This window comes from Zosterops lateralis (genome assembly GCF_965231275.1).
Source record: "Zosterops lateralis genome assembly, chromosome: 3".
Lineage (NCBI taxonomy): Eukaryota > Metazoa > Chordata > Aves > Passeriformes > Zosteropidae > Zosterops > Zosterops lateralis.
The window spans coordinates 108,350,012-108,373,385 of NC_139764.1; the positions used below are offsets into that span (position 1 = coordinate 108,350,012).

Consider the following 23,374-nt stretch of genomic DNA (forward strand, 5'->3'; position numbering starts at 1 on the left):
CCATGCATGTTAAAGCTAACATCTTTCCCTGTGGTCTGGTCCTTGGAGGTACACAAAGTTGGTTTATTTTTGCGGGCAATGTGTAGACAGCAAGTTACTGAAAGCAGAGTTTCAGAGCTGTAGTTCAGTTGTGGAACTGTTTCTGTGATGCCAGTGCCCAAAAAACACGGAACCCCAGAGAGGTGGATGTTCCAGGGCTGCTGTACTCAGTGTGGAGAGTTCCTGTAATGAAATATCAGCCTTCAGAGCTGGGAAGTCTCACTAAATATCCCCTACTCCCCTCTAAACTGCACCACCAGTTAAGGGTTAGGAACTTCCCCTGAATTAACCTGCCCTGTGTGACCATTGCTGAGTTGTGTCTATTTAGGAAGTTGTTAAATGCTGCCACAAACTACTGTCCCTTTATCACAGCCCTGAGGAAGCACAAGCCACAGCTTTGCTGTTCTTGTTCTGAGCTGGCTGCCCAAAAGGAAATAAGCCACTGGTTTTCATGAGAAATACTTCACACATACTTCAGAATGAGGCAGTGGAAATATTTTGTCATGTTTAAGGATCTATTTTTTAAAATAATCATCCTTAAATAAATCAACATGTCTTAAAGACAGAAAGATGTTTTTTCTAGATTCTTGTGTTCTGTATGAAGCTGGATGTACAAGAGCTACTGTGAAACCCTTTTTGCCATGAAAAACACTCAGCACCCTTACAGACCACACCACATCTTTGGAAATGAAAATAATTAGCAGTGCAACTGGAATATAGTTAAATTTCCTCTTTAAACCCCTTCCACAGCAGCACTGTCTCATCTTCATGCTAAAGGGAGGAGGAACAGAGGGTGAGGAGGATTTCCACCAGACACAGGCACCTGCTGGTTTCACAGGAGCTCAGTGCTTGTGGCAGTCCTCATCAGAAGGGGCTGCCTAGGGCTAGCAGGAGAAATGCATTTATGGACCTTGTTTTCCCCAGCTGTAGCAACATTCCTATTTCAGATCAGAGTTCTGATCAGAAAGGCTTCAGTCAGCCTTTACAGTTCTGGTCACCAAAGCCTTGCTGGTGACTTTGTCACCTGCCTGAGAAGGGATGCACAGAGGAACTGAGAGCACACATCAACCACATACTGTGTAGCAGCTGCTGGGGAGAAGGAACAGAGTGGAGAAAACACTGTCCTAATCAGTTTTAGCTTCTAGAAAAAACCCCAAACCTCACAGGTAGAGAAGAGGATGTCTGCCAGAAAGGTAAACTCAGTCAAGTCTTTCCAAACACAGATGATGCAAAGCATCTCCAGTAATTCTCTGCCTGACCCTCTGAGGAGCCCACTCTGCATTAGCAGAATTACCAGAACCTAACAAAATTCACTCCAACATAGGAATTCAAGCACCCTGCCTTTTACAGCATATCTAAGCCTAGGTTCTACCCTGCAACATACTCCTTTTGTAGTTACTCATTAACCTCACCTCTCGGTGCATGCATTAATTAATGTAAATATGGCAGGATGAGGAAGTGACTCGGTGTTCAGTCCAGCTACTGCTCTAGAGTATCAACAGGCTAAAATCCAGTACCCTGTCAGTGACAGCACAGATTTTTCAAGGGGCCTGAGCGTCTTTCAATTAATCTGAACTTGATTTCAAGTTCAGATTAATTCAGAGTAAAGCATATGTAAGTAATAATTAGTAGTTTGAAAAAAAAAAAACCAAACCAGAACTGGTTAGGTTTTGGATTGTGTTTTTAATCAAGTACAATGGAATCCCTAGACAGGAAGATACACATTACCGAAACTCCACACATTTATAAAGCTCAAGTTTATTTTTTCCAGTGAGTAGTTCAAAGTAACCCCTTCCCTCCAAAGTTCCTGCTGCCTCCCTGTCAGATCACTAAAAGGCTGTGGCCAACACCAAACTGCAATGAACTTGAGGTTGTGAAAGAGAAACCCCATTGCTACCAGGTTCCTCTGTCACTTTATTTTTTAGAAGCATCAGCTTTGTAGGAAAAGGATTTGGTAACTGTAATTCTCTTTTTGGGTTAGCAATTACAATTTAATCTCACTGAAAGATAAGGTACCATTTAAGGCTTTCTCAATCCAACTTTTGTTTTTATAGGAAGTTACTAGATGACCATTAACAAAGAATAAAGAGTTTCAATTAAGAGAACAGTTAGCTCTGGTCTTCATCAGGAATTTGCATCTATGTACCCCAAACATTACAAATAATTTATTTTTTCAGTTAAGATCTACTAACTTCTTCCTTTAAATTTCCAGGGTTTAAAATATGAGTTTGGAATCCTTGATGACTTGCACATCAAACTTTCAATTCTTGCTTTTTAGCACAACAGCCTTCAAGAGACAATTATGAAATGGTACACAGGGCAGAACCACCTTTATCTCAAAAACATTTTTAGCAGAATTTACTCCTGAGAAATTTTCCACAGGGCTTAGAAGCAGTGATTTTACAGCTACAGCTGGTAAAACTGGGTAGTTCAAAGACTCCCAGGTTAAACTGACTTTTTTGAAATAAGGCAATAGTGCCATCCCAACTGGACCTGTGGATCGAAGTCATCATCCAGAGACATATATCCAGAAATGTCAGAGCCACCTGCCCAGGCTTGTAAGTGCTGAACCACATAGTTTATTGCTCAAAATAGAAGAGATACGCACCAGTTCTTTCATCACTGACTTCTATTTTCTTTCTCAGAAATTTCTTGTCATGCTGCTGACTTAGGGTAGAAACAAACATCTTGGATCTTCTCTTTCCCCAAATTCAAGGGCACACCAGAATATACTCTCAAAACAAAACTAACTCCTAACTCTCAATAAAGCTTTTCTTTCCAACACAGGTGCAAGAACACTAAAAATAGTCAATATTAATTTAATACAAAAAAAGCAATTATCATTTACAAATATTAAAATCCACTTTTTCTACCCTGGCTAGTCACACTCTGGAGTCTCATTCTGAAAGTGCTCACAGGCTTGAATGAAAAACTAAGCATCCTTACTTTGTTAAGCATCTCCTGCAGTAAAAAGCCACCTGTTCACTGTTTGGTTATGAAAATATCTTTATATGACACCAGTCACACCGATCAGCAGGGTCTGGCTGTACAGTATCTTACACAGATAAAGTGCATCAAACAAAGAATGCCATCCAGTGCAAATTGAAGCTGTTGTCCTGAAGTCACAACGTGGGAAGCAGGGCTCGGCTCCACGCTATCCAATCAAAGGATCATCATCATCATTCTGTAACTGGAGCCGGGCAAAGGGCCGGGAAGGAGCCACCCTGTTCTTGGAGACGATGATGAGGCAGGTGAAAGTGCTTAGGACCATGAAAACGCCGATGACGATGCCGATGGCCTCGGGGACACTGATGCACCACTGGTCGGCCAGCAGGCACTTGGCGTTGGCCAAGGTGCCGTTGTGGGGCCGCGGGGCCAGCCCCAGCACGTAGCACATCATGGGGTAGATGTCCACGTTGGCCAGGCTGCGCTGGCTGGAGCCGCGCCGGAAGGCGGGACCGCGCGCGGCCAGGAAGGGGTGCATGCTGCGCAGGGCGTTGTCGTAGCCGTGGTCCCCCACTGCAGGGGGGCAGAGCACACACAGTCACTGCCACAGCCTCCCCTGCCCATATCCCCCACCCCCAAAAGCACCAAAGGTTAATGCACAACATAAAAGCAGCTGTTGGATCACAGAATCACAGAATGTGTAGGCTGGAACAGACCTTCAAGATCATCGAGTCCAACCCAGCCCTAACACCTCAACTAGATTACGGCATTGAGTGCCACATCCAGTCTTTTCTTAAACACATCCAGGAGTGGTGACTCCACCACCTCTCTGGGCAGACTATTCCAGTATTTAATCACTCTTTCTGTGGAAAACTTCTTAATATCCAACCTGTATCTCCCTTGACACAGCCCGGGACTGTGTCCTCTCGTTCTGTCAGCTGCTGCCTCAACTTCTGTCAGTTCAACCACAGAAGGAAGCCAGAGTTCCTTCCCTCTTCCCCAAACCCCACAAGTCTTTTCCCATAGTGGCCTTCCCCTGTGGTTCTCCCTCCCATTAATCTCTTTTCCTGTCAGTGCTTAACATTTCCAGTGTTCCCCTTCCCATTCTTCATGCTAAAGCTGAAAAGGAGGTTGCCACTCCACAATGAGTCAGTAGCTAGAATGCAAATTTTTACTTCTCAGATTCTGGAAAGTCATCTCTCCTTGCAGAGTGGACACTTTAATTACTCATTAAAAATCAGGCACCTTTCCCTTGATAGTGTTCAGTTCAAGCATATTAAATATCCTCAATTCATGCCTATCAGATAAGCTACTTCAGCTGAAGGGACACCCAAAGAGTCAAAACCAGAAGAGAATGATTCACTGTGCCTCTGGCACAGCAAATAGACATAGCAAAAACTTTGTGGCTATAATTCAGGAGTACTTGGACATCTGGTAGGTTTTTAAGATGGACTTTACACATCTAAAAGAGCACCTATTGTCAAATTTTCTAATAGCATTCCTGAAAAACCTGTCCAAGGTGCCAGAAATCTCTCACAGCACAGCATCTGAGTGACTGAATTTAATTGTGAGTCCATTTCTTAGTAACAGTGTAGGAATATCCCTGAGAATTGTTTTCTTGGGGACTTCCTTGAAGCAAAACATCCAGATTCCAACTGATTAGGTCACACTCATCACTCCAGTGACCTTCCGGTAGTCCTTTTTAAATGTTTTCCACCATTCTGTTTGTTACCACATCTTGTTTGTTTTGAGTCATGTTTCTAGATTGTTTTCCCTGCCCTTTACTACTTGTTTGTTCTGAACAGAGCTACTCCAAGTTCCCTCTCCAATGAACTTCCCAATTTTTCACCTCTGAAGTAGGATTCTGGTGTGTGGAATTACTGGTACACTTGGCAATCACTGTGCTTCCACTCTGTCTGTGAAGACAGTAAAACTTGAACAGGCTTTTAGGCTAAAACCTCCCCTGCCTGATTCTGGGAAGCCTTCACAAATGAAATTGATTTGAAAAGAGATTTACTTCAACTGATACAATGCTGTTCCTCATAAATATTCACTTACTAACTATTTTTAGGTATATGAAATTGAATATAACCAGAAACAAGAAAAAGAGAACTCTGACCAGAGCACACCTGGTGTGACGTGTTGCCAAATTGAAGATAATTGTAGCAAATCCGTGGGGAAATAAAATATAAACACTTCCTGCATTAAAAGGCAGTATTTCTGTAGAAATACTAAAAAAGCCTGAATTTAATTCTGCAAAGGACAGACAGTATGATCAGCCAAACTGGGTGCAACCAGGATTTTACACCACTCAACACCCTGCTGAGTCAGAAGTGACACCTGTTGAGCTCTGGCTTTCAAACATGCTGCTGTGTTCCTACTATTTTTAGCATTTCCTGCCATTTATTTTCACTGCCTAGTACACATACTGTAATATTAAATGTTATGTGTTGCATGCTCTAATTTATACACCCCTACATATATATTTTATATACAATAAAAAGTTAAGCCACACTCCAGGGAAAGCTTGAGACAGACTGCTAACCTAAGATAACTCAGACTATTAAGTCAAACATGACAAAGTGTTTCAGCCAACAGAATATTCCCCATCTCCTCCTCATCTGTTAAACACTCCAGGCTCAGACTGAGAATGTTGTAGAAAATGCTGCACTATTCCTAAACCTGCACAGTGCCAGGACTCCCCTTGCTAAATGAGAGCCATCCTGCAGCTGGCTGGAATAGAAACAAGGCAGTTTACCCACACAAACCACAGAGGAACAGAACTTACACTTGGACAGGGACTCGTTCTGTACGATTGTCCAGCCTTCATCTGCAACCAGGATTATGGGCTGGATTCTCTTGTGATGGCTATAATGGAATCTGTCTGGAATTTCTTCTTTCAGATAGACCTTCATGTGACTGTTGCAATTTTTGAGTAAGTTATACACATCTTCTTTGTCTGTCAAGGAAAATATTGCACATGAAACAGCTGGAAATTAACTCCTGTTTACTACAATTATCTGTCATTAAACCTAAGATCCATTATTTCAAAATTTTTTAAAAATACACCTAGAAAATGATTCTTTCATGTCCCTTACAAAATGCTACATCAGTTGAGGTGAATTTCAAAATTTGCTTTCATTTTACATCAGACACCTTCCAGATGTTGATCTGGACCTACAACTCAACTTACCATGTGGGCTGGAAGGGCAAAACTCAAGCAGAGAAATCAAGAGAAAGCAATCACCCCCTCAAGCAGTCAGTATTTTATCCAATGCAGTAGGTTTTTAGGGTTTTTTGGGGTTTTTCTTTTAATTGTATGAATCACTTTGTTCATTACTCTGGCCACAGAGAGGCCAGCAAATGTCATGATTTCAGACATGCCTGCTGGGGACTACTCCAAAATACAAAAATGGAATTCATGGTGGAAATCTTATGTTTCACTCCCAAAAACAGAAGTGGTAAAATGACCAAAGTTGGGACTAGATTCTTACTTGGGAATTTACACAATGACATTTTTTGTTCTGAATAAACACATGTGTTTATTTCATGCTCACTGTGAATTACAGCTGCACAGACTAAGTGAGCAAAAGAGAGCAGGCAAACTAAGAACCTATCTACTTTCTCAACCACCTGTACCAGGGTCATCAGCCACAGCAATTTGACAAGAAACTCTCCTTGATCCACTGATTGTCAAAACAAACTTCTAAATAAACTATCATTCTCTAGCTTAGTCATTATGCCAAAGTTCTGCAACATGAGCTCCACAGGTTTTGCAAAAGATCAGAACAAGTCTAGCATACTGTGTACTTTTTAGAGGCAAGATAAACAAGACTGAATTCTCAGCATATGCCTTAAAAAATAACCAAACCCAAACATACTCTGCCTTGGCAGCACCGCAGCAACCGGAGTCTTGTCTATCAGGGTGTATTTATCCCGCCCGAGGCATTCGTCCAGGACAATCAGCTTCTCTGCAGAACAGGAGGCCATGCCATGGTCACTCGTTATTATGACATTAAGAGTGTCCCACAGACCCGACGCCTTCAGTTTGTCCATGAGGAAACCGACGTGTTTATCCACTTCTTCCAGCACACTGCTCATGTTCTGGGCGTTATCCGGGCCGTACTTGTGCCCGCTCGCGTCCGGTTCTTCCCAGTAGAGCACGGCAAAATTGACCACCGGGTCAGAGCTGTTCAGCCACTCAACGATTCTCTCTACTCTCTCCTCAAAGTTCACTGAGAAGTTGTACTTCATAAAGAAATGAGGGGTGGTGTTGTTGATTTTCACATCACTGCCGGGCCACATTGCAGCAGCACTCGCTCCCTTTCCCTGCTGTTGATTTGTTACCCAAATGGGAACCGCGTCGTTCCACCAGAAGGGATCTGAATCGTTGAACTGGGAAAATTTTTTCTTGGCATCTGCATCATACATGTCATTAGCCACAATGCCATGGCTCTCCTCATACAAACCTGTCACTATGGTGTAATGGTTTGGGAAAGTCTTGGTGATAAAGGAATTCATGACCTCTTTTACAAGCACGCCATCCTTAATGAATTCCTGGAGATGTGGAAGTGTGTAGTTTTCCAAGTAATCAGACCTGAAGCCATCAAAGGACACAAGGAGCAACCTGGGTACCGAGTCACCAGCTGAACAAGCACAACAGACAAGGATTCCAGCAAAAAATAACCTCAACATCGACCTCATTGTGGAGACTTCTCAGTGCTTCCAGCAGGTAATCAGATGCACCTGAAAAAAATTTAAACAGACAAGGCATGTAATCAAAACAATTCTACTGTGACCAGTTTAACTAGCTATACATTATATACATCTTCCTTCCAGGAGGTAATTTCAGAATACCCAGTCTAAACAACCACCCACATTTCCCTACTGACTTCAGAGGTTTCTCAAGTATTGTCAGTGTTTCTCATATATTCAAACAAATGAGCAGTGAGATTTTTTCCACTGCAGACTAAATGAAAGGAAGAATTGTTTTCTTTTGATCAGTTATCCCATTGTTGTGTGTGTCCTATCACAATTCTGCATTCCAAGACAGAAAATCGGTATTTTTCCTCATGTTCAAGCACAAGCACTTGAACAGTTCTGAACCCACATTTAAGAGTCCTCTACAGCCCTAAATTCTTCTTACACATCACTGTTCAGGTCAGAAACCTGTTTCCTACTATAAATGTATTTTTCCTTTTTCAGCCTTTCCACCCTCCAGAGCTGCTGGAGGACACTTCAGCCTTTCAACATTCTCATTTACTCATTGCTCATTCAATACACAGAACTGCCAGGAGTAATTTCTACTTCTGCTTTCCTTCTAAGCTGCTCTACATCTACTGTAACAGCATTTAAACCTGTCCTTAATGTACCACACGCTTCTCTCTATAAAAAAACCCCAAAATTTAATAACCTTAGCTACGAGGTAAGTATTTCTCAGCAAAGAGCTAATGACTATTCTAAGTATCAGGTAAGCTTTTACCACCTCTTAAAGCATCATGTGTGACTTAAACACTTTGTTTAGGAAGGCACAGAATGATGCTCTCAGTCTTTAAGAAAGAGGAAGTGAAGCTCCAGGTTTCACAAAACCTTCTACAATGTTGTCAGGCAGCACATTTGCTTCTCAAGAAGAGCCCCATTCCACCAAACTTTCCCTTTCTATTTCTTTTATGCTTTATCTTCCTTTATGTGCAGACAAACTGTGATTCCAGAAGGCACAGCAGCTGTCTTCCCAACATTTTTAACACCAATCCTTTCCTGCAAACTCCTTAAAACGGCGGGTTTATTTTAAAGATGTAAGGAGCTTTAATGTTGGCTGCAGCTTTAACAGCGACGGGAATTCAAAGCACGGGAAGCGAAGCCACCCCCCGCGCAGGTTAAAATACAAAAGTTACAAGGATCGTCAAAAACAGCATTAAGGCATCTCTTAGCACAGAGGACTGGGAGGACACAAGCCTTTTTAAAGAAGAAAAAGGAGAAAAGAAATGGGAAGAGCAAGGCAGCGGCGAATCCCCCGTCCGATGTTGTCAGGCGCTTTAAAAAGCAGAACCGGAGTTTGCACAGCGCAGAAAGACGCAAACCCGCCGCCTTCGCTTCGAAACGCTCCGAAACTGCTCAGAATTGGTGTTTTTATACACGAGTGGCGTGTTCTAACCAAAAATTAACACTACTCCAGGCAAACCCAGCAAAGCAACCCAGCCGTGAGACACCACCAGCACTATTTCACCTGCTCCCGAACCTCCGGCCAGGATGTGGAGTCGCTCGGCCCGGTCAGAACGGAGGTTATTTATTCCGCCCGCAAAGCGCACACACGCGGCACCCGCGACCAACCGGGCGCTCCGGGTCGGTTTCCCCCGCGCCTGTCCCTCACCCGCACTCGGACAGGGCTCACCGTCCCCGCCGCGGGACAGCCCCAGCCCCGTCCCCGCCCGGGCCCCACCGTGAGGCGCCGCTCCGGCCCCGGAGGTGACCGGAGGTGACCGGGGGAGGCGGTGGGGGCTCAGCGCCTGCGCACCCGCCGCCCGCGCGGCCCCAACCGGCAACTGACGGGCCTTGGGGGGGGGACGCCGGAGCCCGTCGGTGAGCGCGGCCTCCGCCCGCTGTGATTGGCTGCGGGCCCGCTGGCGGGAGATCCGATTGGCTGTGGCGCGGGGGGCGTGGCGCTGGGATGAACGGCGGAGGGGGGGAGAGGGAAGTGAGGGGAGGACCGGGAGAGGGATCGTGAGGGGGCCGTGAGGGATTTCCAGTGTCACAAGGTCACTTAGATGGAAAAGTGCTCTGAGATAATCGAGTTCAACCTATGGCCGGTCACCACTTTATCAGCTAGCCCATGTCTCTCAGTGCCATCTCCAGTCTTTTCCTCCAGGCCCAGTGACTCTGCCGCTTCCTTCGCCAGCTCATTCTAAAGTGTAACCACCCATTTTGTGAAGAAATTATTCTTGACGTCCAACAAAAAACCTCCCGTGGTGCAACTTGAGACTATGACCTCTTGTCCTGTCCTTGTTCCGTGGGAGCAGAGCCCAACCCCAGCTGGCTGTCCCCTCCTGTCAGGGAGTTGTGCAGAGCCATGAGGTTCCCCCTGAGCCTCCTTTTCTCCAGGCTGAGCCCCTTTCCCAGCTCCCTCAGCTGCTCCTCCTCAGACTTGTGCTCCAGACCCTTCCCCAGCTCCGTTCCCTTCTCTGGACAAGCTCCAGCCCCTCAATGTCCTTCCTGAACTGAGGGGCCCAGAACTGGACACAGCCCTGGAGGTGACCTCAGCAGTGCCAGCACAGGGACAGTCACTGCCCTGGCCCTGCTGCCACACCATGGGATGAAGGGGCAGAGCTGAGGGGAGCTGTGGGGGCTGTGGGATGAAGCCCTCCCAAGCAGAGCAAGGTGGTGTTTTCACAAAATCACATAATGACTAGGTTGGAAGAGACCTCCAAGACCGTGGAGTCCAACCCATTCCCTAACACCTCGCCTATTTTCAGGGAGCTCAGGGGTTTGTGAGGGATGTGTTTGCACTCCCAGACCAGGATGCTTTTCTGAGTTTCCCATTGTTGCAGAAGGGCACCATGAGGTGAGGCTGTGATGGGACGTGTCCTTGGGAGTGTTCCTGTGTTTTCCCAGCACGCCCATTACCTGCCTCCTGCTTCCTTTGCAGGTGCCCGGCAGCCCCAGGCTGTAACCTTTTCAAGGCAGTGCTTGTCATCATGACTTCTCCATGACTCCTCCATGACAACGTCTCCCTTTTGGTCACACAGCTCTGTAAACTGGCTGTGCATATTTTTTTCACGCACATCACCTTTTTGTGGTCTCTTGTGGGAAAAAAACAAAAATAAATTGTTTACCCTAAAACTCAGAATACAGGCAGGAAATGGTCATGTGTTGTTGAATGTACTCTGAGTGCCACTGCAGCAGTGTATGATCTGTTTTGGGTCCTGGTGTAAGTTTGTTTCATAATAAGGCAAATAGTTTACATTCCCATGGTTTTCCTTTTTATTATGAGAAGGGATTAGTAATTCTGCAAAACCTGTTAAGTTACTGCTGCTGAAAAACAATGAGATCAGCTCTATGTAAATAGAGAAATTAAGCATTCTTTAATAGCACAGAGCACAAATCATCACTGTTTTAAATTTCATCCTGAAAACTGAGAAAAAGATATGCTTATGGCTTCATAAGTGACTGAAGTAGACCTGAATTTCATTCGGTGCACCCTGCTAAATGTTTATTCTGCAGGCGGTGTCGATTTCAGCTTGTTTCTTTCAAATGGCTTTCACATATGTATGAGTTAGGCAGGTTTTGCTGCCTGTGTGTGCCAGCTGTGGAGTGGCTCTAAAATGTGGTACAGTAGGCTGAATAGAGTGACACGCCCCTGATTCACCTTGATTTATGGAATGTAGCAGGTGTGGCAAAACAGGCCTGTAAAAGAGGGAAAAAAACACTATCTCCAGGTGAGCTAGATAAGAATTCCTGCAGCTACTCACGTGTTATGTGTCAAGTTCAAGTCAAGGTCCTTGTGTGTTTTTTTTTTTCTCTGAGTCTCTTTTTGGTTACAAAAATTCAGCTTTGTGAATATGCACGTAACAGCTGATCATGTGGAGGAGGGACACGTCCTTTATAAATTACTTTGTTGTATTGCCTTAAAAATATTTGTTACACTGAGTGAATTAGAGTTCAGGGAATGCATAACAGAGCAGGTGCAATATTTTGACCAATTTCATCAAGTTACAATTGAGTTCTTGTTAAGAACTTCATGCACTGATGCAGACAACTTTTAAGCATCGAGACTCTTTTGCCAGCCTACTTTTGCAGCACACTCACTCAGCTATTCAGTCCTAAAAGGGGTGAGTAATCTCTTGTTTACCCTTGCCCACATGCTTTGAAAACCATTTGCAGTATTCACCTATTCACAAGCCCAGCCTAATGTGGTGTGCCCAGTTTGACACATCGTACAGGCAGCACACCACAGCAGCTCAGAGCTCTGAACTGGTCTAGCCAATAACGCGTTTGATGTGTTTAATACAGCTCTTGGTTCCATTTACAGTGTTTGCCTACAAGAAATGAGTGAGTTACATGTGTACTTACATTAAGAGGAGTAAAACTGGGCACAACTTGAGATGTTTGCCTTTCTTCACCTTGATCTCTCTGCTGCATTTTAGCCCACATTTGCCTGTAGAAGCTGCAGTTCTAAGCACTGGATGCTGCCAGAGCTGTCCAGATTTACAGCTGGAGTACAATTGAGCATTTGCTGCTCAAAAACCATTAGTTAATGCCCGGAAGTAAAGAGTAGGCAACCTCAAAATATTCTCAGGGGTTGCCAGGTTTAGTACGACATTTAATTTCTGGAGGGAAACCATGCCTTTTAGTTGGCAGTGTTGAAGATGTGATCAACTCAGAATTTATTTGAATTAATTAAATTTGGGGTTAAATTTGGACAAATTTAATTTGGATTATTCAGCTTGGAGAAGTGAAGGCTTAGGGGTGACCTGACTGTGGACTGCCATCTGCAAAGATGGAGAGGGACTTTTTACAAGACCATGGAGTGACAAGACAAGGGGAAATGGCTTCAAAGCCAATAGTCTGCCCAGGGAGGTGGTGGAGTCACCAACCCTGGATGCGTTTAAAAGGAAACTGGATGTGGCTTGATACCACGACCTAGTTGAGGTGTTAGGGCTGGGTTGGACTCGATGATCTTGAAGGTCTCTTCCTACCTACACAACCTTCTAACCTTCTGTGATTCTGTGATTCTGTGAAAGTGAAAGCGAGCAAGTTTAGATTAGATATTAGGAAAAAAAAAAAGTCTTTCCTGTGAGGGTGGTGAGGCCCTGGCACAGGTTGCCCAGAGAAGCTGTGGCTACCCCAGACCTGGAGGTGTCCAAAGCTGGGTTGATGGGGTTTGGAGCAACATGGGCAGAGTGGAAGGTGTCTCTGCCCATGGCAGGGTATTGGAATAAGATGATCTTTAAGTTCCCTTCCTACCCAAACCATTCTGCGACTCTATGAAAACTTGATGTTGCATGTGAATAGCTCAGCTACTTGTATTGCATACTTTCTTAAGGACATTTTCATTATTTAATATTGAACAACAAATATTTCCTGTATTTCCAATTTTATTCTCAATTTTATCCATGCGATGGAGACTTCTGTCACCATTTTTGCTCAGTAGCTTTTTAGTCTGTCATTTAACCTGTTATTTACTGTCTTTTGATGCATCTTTATAAAATTGAGATGAAAACAGACATTTCATGAAACCATAAAAAGAGCTGGGTGAGTAACAGCTGTTAAACTTTATGAGACTTAAGCTTTTAGTGCCCATTTAATCCAAAATATTGCTTGTATATGGAGGCTATAAACAAAAAGGGCTCTTAACTTTGCTGTTTCTCAAACTGTGTGGAAGGAGATCCCTAAGGCTGCATGACAGGGGGATACAGAGGACTGTAGTGTTCTGCCTTCTTTATTTCAGTTACCAGAGCCTCCACTACAAACAGGCTTGAAACTGGGTTGCTGAGCTTTTCAAGTGTGCTTAGCTTCAGAGATAAACAAAGCTACTGAAATTATGCCAGATTTTAAAGGCAAATAAAAATATTTTTCTTGGAACAGTTAGGCAGATAAAAAGGTTGGTATTTCTTAGACTCTCAGGTATTCCAATGACATTTCTGACCATGGACTTAAAGACCAAACCAAGTAAAGTTTTACAAAATGAACTGGAAGACCAAAAATAAAGGAACATCCAAATTGGGAATGCTTAGGTCCTGCAGCAGGTAAAACAGGTTTTCAAATGTGTGTTGACAGTGACCCCTGGTATTTTCAACAACTAAAAGCTGTTGATAACATGAGAATTGAGTGTCCTGTGCAAAGTGCTTTTCTGTTGTTTGTCTGGTTCCCAGTGGAAAAATATCTGTCATATGTGGAGTGAAATTTATGGGTGTGTTGGCTTTAAATATGCCTTTTATGCAGCCAGCAGCAAAGAAAATCTGGGTGAAGGTGAATCACTATTGCTACAATGGGGTCCTGGATCCATGAACCAGCCCCTCTGAAAACTGCAGAATCCAGGTTAGTTTTAGCAGAACAACAGATGGATTCCTGGATGCCTGCTTCAAGATGTGCTGACTCCTGTGTGAAATGTGTCATCCTCAACATCTACCAAACCACTGTCTTTTGAAAAAATTCTTCAATGTGATTGTTTTCCTTACTGCAGTACAAATAGAACACAGATAAAGGAACAAAATACGGGATAAAGTCTTGTCCTCGTGCTGTTTAGTGCAAGATTGGTAGTAGACAGAGGATTACTGTTGATGAACTGTGTAGAGATGAGGTGCTGCTAGCAACACAAGTAAAAGCTGAGGCTGGAAATGGTGCAAGCCTTTGTGGTTGATTTCCTCCAGGTATTGAGTGCAGCCAGGAGTGAAAACAAAATGGTATGAATTTATTGCAAGTCCCTTGTAATATGTCTGTAAACCATGACCAGTCTGTCTCCCAGAGCCTACAGTGTAGTTTTGGTAATGTCCTTGAACTACATGTTGCAAAGCTTTGGAAATTTTGGAGCTTTATTAAAGAAAAAAGTTCTTGGGTTTTGTTTTTTTTTTTTTTTTTTTTTTTTTTTTTTTTTTTTTTTTTTTTTTTTTCGTAAAACCAACATCCTGAATGGCCAGGAACATTCATGATTTTGCACTGAGTGGACCTAAGTGCAGATGAAGGATCTGATCCTCCAGGATGCCAAGATCCCTCAGTTTCTGAGGGATAGTAAACTTTGTTTACCATCATTCAGTTTCAAGTTCAGCTGTTTCCAAGAACTCTGAGTGTTTTAACCATTCAGGGGATTTTTTTTTGCATCTCTTCTGTCTGGAAAAAGATACTTTAGAGCAAGCAACAGAAGGACCTCCATTTCTTTAGGTTATGAGGAATGATTTACAGGCTCTTTGCTTTAAGTGTGCAAGTATCTTCACTGAGGACAAATAAAACTGAAGGACTCTTTTATTAAACCATTCAAATTATAGGAATATCCAACTGGAAATGATTGGAGAAATTCCAGTAGAAGCAGGTTGCTATTTCTAAACAGGTCTGTGAACCACTGAAGCTACTTGTGGCAGGGATGGATGAGTTGAAGTTTACAATATAATGGAGTGTCTAGAATATGTGCAAATTATTGCTTCAATAAAGGTGTACCCAGGTAGAAGTCTTGGGAATCTGTACTAAATGGTGTAATGTGGGGGTTTGCCTCTGATTCTTAAATCTCTGAGAATAGATGAGGTATTCTGTTTAGGGGTCTGGTATTTTTGTTGCTCTTCATTCTTCCCACCCTTCTCTTCCACTCTGGAGGTGAGGGATAACTGACTCTAGCAATGCAGGAATTTCTTTACAAGTTGGTCTTCTGCTTGTCATTTTAAAATAAGTGCAAGTGGAAGTGCTGACTTCTGTTGGGGTTTCAGGGTGAACTGCTGCAGTTTCAGTAGTAGCTTCAGCAGTCTGAGTGTGCCAGAGCCATTATCCTTCAGATAAATTGAGTTTCTCTAAGTAAACAACTTAAATACCAATAAATGTCTCTGTGTGTTTGAGCTGTTGAACTGAGCTCTGTGTGTCTCTGCAGAGTGAACCAGGCAGCTGTCTGGGTTCCTAGCCTCAGTTTTGATGTCTGTTTCTGGGCTTCTAAATGTAGCTGAATGCCAGCCTTGCTGTCTAAACAGGCACATCTATTGTAGGGACCTCTGATAACTGGGCTATATTAAAGACCATCTTCATTCTCCTTTTGCTATAATTATTTCCAACTCTTTTTATGATGTACTTTGAGTTTTTCATCACTGTCCACTGGACTGTAGAAAGAATCAGTGATTTCTTTATTCCAGATGCTGAACACTAACAAAGCTGTAACTTGTTCATAAGTATGCTAACTGGACTTGTAGTCATGGTGATTCTGGTATGGCTCCCTTTAAAAAAAATAACATTGAAGTAAAATCAGAAATTCAGTCATAAAGTAAAAAACAAGCTTCTCTTGAAAATGAGGAGTTCTATGGCTCATGTTCTTTGTCCTTTATGAACTTTTCTGCTTATGCTTTTTGTACTTTGTGTTTCTGCAAAGCTGGTGACCAGTGTTACCAATGGCTCATGTGGGTCCAGATGGTCAGTGACACAACCTGGATTACAGAATTAGCAGCAGAAAGTATTGTGTTACTAAATTCCACATTAACTCAACACCTTCCTGATTTGGGAGCAGAGGAATTTAGGGAATGGATGAAGTTGGAGATCTCTGTTTTGTAATCTTGCATTCTCATGGCTTTGGGGTGGGACTGTTACTCAGAGGGCTTTAGTTGGGCTGAGACCTTTTTTTTGCTCTCCTGCCTCAATACAACCTCTTCCCTCTCACTTCTGTGCAGGAGAGAAATCCCATTTCACTGGACACTTAATGATAATTTTTGTTGCTCTTGGAGGGAGGTATAGGAGAGAAGAACTTGGATAACTCACAATAAAGAAACCCACATCAAATGTATTTATTTATTTTAAAATAATACCTTATGGTCTTGCTTCTTGTTTTGCTTGTGCTATTTTAAACCCTCCAGTAGGTGCTGCTGCATCCTGCAAATGTTGTCTTCGTGGAGGGGGAAAAAGTCATGGACTGGACTACAACTGGACTTTGTTCTTTGTTTTGTGTCATGCGTATTTCTGTGTTCTTTTTTTTTTTCCCTCAAACTGCCAGCCGAGTTATTAAGGAGGGAGTTTTTATGATCCCAGCGAGTTTAATCCTGCAAGCACTCTGAAAGAAAGGGTTGCTGATCAAAGTCACGCTCAGACCAAGCTGAACAGACCCAGGTAGAAATACGTTTGTCTTTCTACAAAATATGAAAAAAATCCAAGTGTTTTCTTAGAAGTGAAAAGTAGCCCTAAAAGCAGTTGAATTTATAAAACTTACCAGCTGTTTTATTGCTTTTCTCAAGTTTCTTGAACTTCAATAATTTAAGTTAATGATTTTAAATCAGTCTTATAATTAGCCTTGGTCTTGAGTGCTAGAAATTTCAAAGATAGATTATACAGCACACATTTCAGAATCTCTGAGTTAGGATTTCCACATGAGGAATTGTGGCTGAGGTACATACAGCTAATGTAAAGAGATGTATTCCCTCCTGTTTGATGATGGACCACTTGTGCCAGGCAGGAATGTAGGGGCAGTAAAAGTTGAAATTAGGCCTTGGTAATGGGTAATGTATCCTTGAAGTCCTTGAGTTGCATGAGGCCAGAAATGCCCTCATGAAATAAGAGATCTCATTGATCTCTGATACTTACCTGCATCTTTGTACTGTACAATCACAGTGATAAACTTTGTTGTGACCATGATCTTGGCACTTTTCAGGTTATCTAGGAGCCCTAAGTTTAATTAAGATGAAATATTGGTTTCTTTTGATATTTAACTTTAGTAGTACCCTAAACTTCTTAATATAAGAGTAATGGCAGTTAACTACAATCATAAATCCCAGGCAGGCAGCACCTGCTAGTCTACCCTGTGAAACAGCTTGTGTTCCCTTCTGGTTCTGTCCGGGATGGCTTGAATTACCATCTTTCTCTTTCACTTCTCTTCTTTATTTCTTTAAGAAACCTAACCTGGCTATGGCAGTTACCTCTCAGGAAGTTACAAGGATGGGTCAGGACACCTTCATTTTCCTTTTGACTCAACCCCAAAAGATTAAACATAATTAGTTTATAAGAATTCTTGTAATAATCTATGTAATCCAGATGCAGTAAACATGGAGATAAAAAGTCTTTAGTCAGTAAGGCCTGAAGTTCTCATGACTTTAATAAATTGCTAACTTTATAATAATTTGATAAATGCAGGTTTGGATCTTCTGGGAGTTTCAGCTCTGTGGAATTCAGTGTATCTGTCTCTGGGAGGGCAGTTAATTCTATGCTAAAGCTGCCAGTATTCACCCAATTTAGGTTCTGTGCAGTTTGGTGTGTCTCTCCATTCATTAGAGAAAAGGGACTGTACACACAAGGTGGCAAACTAGATTTCTACAGTGTATGTCTTATATCATGGAGATACATAACCTAAATGTGATTATAATTAAAAATTTGATGCATTATGTATATGTAATCATGATTAATAATTCTTCATTGCTTTATTTTCCTTTATTCCCAGGGCAGCTCATGTGAGCTTTTACAATTATAGCTGAGAGGAGGACAATGCCAAATGTGAAATGTGTGGCCCCCAAAGTGAGTAAGTGGCAATGTTGGAAAGAGTTAAAATTTACCTCTTTATAACTTTTTTATAGCTTCTTAATAAATGATCATCAGTTGTTGATAATTTTGTAAGTAACCACTAAAATGTTGCAGATGATTGCTTGTATTGTTGAAGCAGTTTTGCCTTGCTTTTCCTTGAAGTTTTTGTGTGCTGAAAATATGAGTAAGTGGGTGAAGTCTGTATTTCTATCTCTTTACATAAATAAGATTTCCACTAGAACTCTTTTTGACTTTCTATGTGAACATACTTATTTTTTTTACTGTAGCTTTCTAGTACTGATAGGTTCTTCAGCTTTTTTTGCTATACTTATCCAGGCAACATCTGGAGGGACAACTGATTACAGCTCCTGAGATAGAATTCCCAGGAGTCAGATCAACAAAGGGGTTAAAAGTGAGACAGCCTTTTACTTCATGGAAGTGCAGTTGTTGATTCAAGGCTCTCAGTAAATGATTGTTGGAGATCTGCCATGTGTAGCTGAGCATTCAGAAAGTACACCACAGACTCTGCTTCCTCCTGAGGAGCCTTGTCTGTTAACATCTCGCTTTGATTGCAGTCTGTAAGGTACCAACAGGCAGGCAAAACTCACCAGCCAGCAGCCATGGAAGATCCAGTCCTCACTGACATCAATGAAAATGCTAACGACACCACTGTCTCTGAGGTTTCAGATCCTGAGGAAAATAAAGGGGGAGATCTTTCTGATCATGTCCCTGAAGATTCAGCATCGCCCTTTTCCATCGCTAACATCCCAGAAAACACGGAGGGTAGTAAAGAGAACTCAGAAGAAAGCTGTAATAATTCTGTGGCCTCTCAGTATGGAAGTGATGGAGAAAATGATTCTTTATCTCACCATGGTGCTGAAGAAGACCAGCCACAGCAGCAGATGGATCTGATGAGCCCAAGTCAGGAAGATAAAGAAGTAGAGGGAACAATGATAGAGAACACTCTGCATTTTCCTCCAGATTTCCAGTTTCGTCTGAGACAGAGCACTTTTACCAACTCTTCAACTTCCCTCAAGTTTCCCCCTAACAATAACTGTGGAGAAAATAACAACTTTCAGGAAGATACTGAGATTTCCATTTTTGTAAAGGTAAGAACCCGGGTGCTCCTAAGCATACCCCAGTTTTAAACCCCAAATCCATATGTGTGTCCTCCAAATCAGTGAAATCCAGCTACCCACTGCTTTGCTCCCAACTCAGCTGCAGGGAGCCAATCCCTTCACTTACCTCTTGTATCTTTAAGCAGAGAAAGAGGTGATTTGTGTTGTGTGGAAGTGCCTGGGATTTCTTCATTCAAGTGGAAGTATGGGGTGGGTATTCTGGTTGTTGCTGCAATTCATTTATTCTGGGAAATCTCCCTACTGTTACAGCTAGGCTGTTACTATTTAGTTGAGCTAGTTCAGCTATCCCTGCACTTCATTATCTAGCAGCTGAGAGCTCAAAGGTAACAGCTATGAATGCTATGAAGAAAACTGAATATGTAGTTTAAATAATGCTCATCCCTGAAAACAGTTTTTCTTTTGTTTCAGTATTTAAATTTAGGTATTTTTGTGACAATTTCAACATGCATATTCATTCATTTCCAGTTAGGTATAAATTACTGAGAGGGCTTTCACACCTTCTCTCACCTTTAATGGATTACTTAGGTTTCAAAACTGTGAGCAGCTGTGTACTTGAATAAACACTATGATTCCCTTCATAAAAGCACTTGTATTTAACTTTCCTCAACATTTATTAGGCTGAAACATGGGCCTGACAGTTCAGGCCTGACAGTTCCTTCTTTTTAAGAATGTTCAAGACCTTGTGTACCTTGAATAGAACAATACACCATGATTATAATATTCTGTTATTTCAAGAGGAGCCTCATGAAGTTTGTCACTTTTCAGCATAAATAATATTATCAAAATCTGTTTCTCAGTTCCATGGGGTCTTTGGAAGCAGGAGAAGAGATTTTGTCACCACCCATAATGAGAAGTGTTTTCAGCAGTCATTATTTCATTAAATGACTCCTGAAACAGCACCTGTCCTATTTCTGTGACAAGATCCTGGTCATTGCTAAAAATATGTTGATTATATGGTCAAAGTAAGAGCTGGGACATTAGTTCTATTTTATATTTCTGCATGTAGTCCTGTGTATGTGTTAAAAGTTGCAGCAATTGAGTACATTTTGTTTGTTAGCAACTACATGGTATTAGCAACCTGAGAACTGCATTTTGGCTTTAAAATAATCTCTTTAATTTCCTTATTCTTTCACATTCCTCTTATTTCAAAATAAAAATGTCTTCTTTTTCTATGGATAAAATAAGAAATGTGTGCAGAAGTTCCCATTCAAGCAGAGTTGTTTGGGTTAATTTGAAAAAAGTGAGAAGAGAGGCATTTTGAATAGAATTGTCATGGACCAGGTCTGAGGAAGTCCTTTCCCTTGCTTTTATTGTGCAGAGTAGCTGATTGTCCCATAAAGTTTCTTATCAGCTATTCCAGAGAAAAAGGCAAACTGTGCTCTCTTCACTCGTTAAACGTGCCTGGTGTCTTTGAGATGTCCTTGAGCCCCAAGATATCCCTACCTGGCTGAAAGGTTGAGACTTGAGGCTCTCAGGTGATCCCAGGCTCTCACTGTGATCCCAGTGGGCAGGGCAGTGGGTACTGTTGAACTGAATTCCTGTCACAGTGTTTTACTCCTTGAGAACATGATGGTATTGATGATATTTAGTTTTTGGTTTTTGTTTTTCTGTCTTTCTGGTATCAAGGTAATAAAGCAGTAACATGGAGCACAGGTTCAGCTTTTCTCTCTTTAATTATCGAGATAGCAAAAGTCAGCCTGTAAAATGGAAGGTCACAGAATAATGTATAACGAGAGCAGTGAAATCCCTGAGGGCTGTGACTTCTTGCACATGGAACTGATATCTCAGTTGGGTCAATAAATGTTACTCGTAGATGGTTCCCTTCTCACATGGTCTCCAGTCCACCTGAGGCCAGTGTTGCTCTGAAATTGGGTTCATCTGCATACACTGACAGTGACAGCAGGATCTTGTGCTGTGGGGCAACAGTGATCAGGACAGTTCTGCCACTATGTATTCCTCTTTTTGCTTGTAGCCCTAATAAATCTCTGTGAATGACTGGAAACATGAGTGTCAGAGGCCTGAACACCAGAGAAAGTGGGAAGATTAACTGGTGTCTAACTCATAGTGCATCTGGATGAATAATGTTTACAAGTAGTCCATTCATTAGACACTAAGAAAATGTTTAGATCACTCTAACTCGTTTTTCACTATTAGTGCTTGGTAACTATGTCATGTCAGTGGACTATTTCAGGATGTGCCATAAGGTAAAAAAAGAATTCCTTGTGCCTTTAACAGCAGAATGCAACATGTAACAACATGAATTTGTTTGTGTGACTCCAGCACGTCCAGGCTTGTCACAGCCACCTTAATGCCCTTTCAATAACGCTGTAATTTCTTCGAACAAAAGCCTTTGCAATTTGAACAGAAATATGACTGGCATACTGGCTGTGTTACTGAGTGCACAGGACAGCCTGATCCAGTCATGGCTCCAAGGTCCAGCCTTCTCACCTGTACACTGTCTTTTCCTATTGAGCAGCATGTTTGTTCCGAAGGTTTAGGTTTCTTTGAAAATTTTAACTCTTTTGTTTTCCTAAAGCTTGAGTTGTTATTTAAAGACTAGAGCTCCAATTTTCTTTTCAGAAGAAAATTATCACCCTTCTGGTTTTTTTTATGACCTGAGAGTGACTGCAGATTATAGCTTCTCTGTACTCTGTACTCGTGCCATAGGAACACGGCTCCCAAAAGAAGGAAGGTAATTCTTTACCCTAAGCAATAAACACCTGGCGTTAGGCAAAAATACCAATGTTATATATGATGATAATGCTATGCCAGTGGTTTAGCATCATCAACCTGCATCCACTGGATCACTGCACTGGAGTAACAGAGTTATGGATGCTGGAGAGCATCTTTGGAGATCACCTGGTGCAACTCCTCACTCAGAGCAGGATGATCACCAACATCAACTTGCTCAGGGTCATGTTTTGTTTTCCATATTTCCAAAGATGAAGAAACTACAACTGCTCTGTGCAACCATTCTAATGTCCTACCCTCATGGTAAAACTATTGTTTTAAATGGAATTTTGTGTGTCTCAATTTGTACTTGTTGCCTCCTGTCCTTTTAGTGGATACCAGTGATTATATTTAAGAATCAGAACCTAAGTATTTAGCTGTTTCTGTTTGGAATTATGGTATTCTTTTGTAAAATTTTATTAGGTCAGGAGCTGGAAAAGAAAAGACACTTTTGTTTTTCCCACAATATGTTTCCCGCTCCCTCATTTGAAATGCTGAGTCCTGCCCTTGGGTCACAACAACTCCTGCAGTTCAGCAGGCTGTGAGAAGAGTGGCTGGAAAGCTGGAAAAAGGACCTGGGAGTGTCAGTCAACAGCAGCTGAACATGAGCCAGGTGTGCCCCAGGTGGGCAAGAAGGCCAGTGGCACCTGGCTTGTACCAGCCATGGTGTGGCAGCAGGGCCAGGGCAGTGACTGTCCCCCTGTGCTGGGCATGGCTGAGGCCACACTTCAAACCCTGTGTTGAGTTCTGGGCCCCTCATGACAAAAAAGAAATTGAGAGGCTAGAGTGTGTCCAGAGAAGGGAACAAAGCTGGGGAAGGGTCTGGAGCACAAGTCTGATGAGAAACAGCTGAGGGAGCTGGGGTCTCTTGCTTTCCAAACTCCCTGAAAGGAAGGTGGAGCCAGGTGGGGGGTCGGGCTCTGCTCCCAGGTAACAAGTGACAGGATGAGAGAAAATTCCTCAGGTTGTGCCAGTGGAGGTTTAGATCAGATATCAGGAATTTTATTTTTTTTTCATGGAGAGTGTTGTCAGGTACTGGAACAGGCCACTCAAGGAAGTGGAGTCACCATCCCTGGGCATCCAAAAACATGTGGATGCGGCACTTGAGGACCTGGTTTAATGGTGAACATGGTGGTGGTGCTGGATTGACAGTTGGACTTGATCTTAAATCTCTTTTCCAACCTTACCGGTTCTGTGATTTTGTGGTTCTCTGATTTCCCAGCCAGGAATATCTGAGGACTCCAGCTTGGTGGCACAATTAACTCTGTGCTAGTTCCCTACTGACTCCCCAAGTTGAGCTGAGCTGTTGTGAATGTCAGATCATGTTCCTCACA

General features: G+C 42.5%; 2 protein-coding genes across 5 annotated transcripts in view; one reads left to right on the forward strand and one right to left on the reverse strand.

Annotated features, from left to right (window-relative positions):
- Positions 1 to 1,685: 1,685 nt before the first annotated feature.
- ENPP4 (ectonucleotide pyrophosphatase/phosphodiesterase 4) lies at positions 1,686 to 9,484 on the reverse strand. 4 transcript variants are annotated; one of them, XM_083858240.1, is made up of 4 exons: positions 9,425 to 9,484; positions 6,867 to 7,731; positions 5,774 to 5,944; positions 1,686 to 3,558 (listed from the first exon to the last, which is right to left on the reverse strand). In XM_083858240.1, the coding sequence occupies exons 2-4, from the start codon at positions 7,687 to 7,689 to the stop codon at positions 3,194 to 3,196; spliced, it is 1,359 nt and encodes a 452-aa protein (XP_083714366.1). In that variant the 5' UTR covers positions 7,690 to 7,731; positions 9,425 to 9,484; the 3' UTR covers positions 1,686 to 3,193. The 4 variants fall into 4 exon arrangements, with proteins under 4 accessions (XP_083714366.1, XP_083714365.1, XP_083714364.1 ...); XM_083858239.1 differs by having other exon boundaries at positions 9,377 to 9,461; XM_083858238.1 differs by having other exon boundaries at positions 9,356 to 9,458.
- Positions 9,485 to 18,634: 9,150 nt separating this feature from the next.
- Positions 18,635 to 23,374, forward strand: part of CLIC5 (chloride intracellular channel 5) — a 69,801-nt gene continuing 65,061 nt past the window's right edge. The window contains exon 1 of the mRNA XM_083856778.1: positions 18,635 to 19,280. Within this exon, the coding sequence (XP_083712904.1) occupies positions 18,792 to 19,280 (489 nt within the window). The 5' untranslated portion in view covers positions 18,635 to 18,791. The remainder of the gene's footprint in view (positions 19,281 to 23,374) is intronic.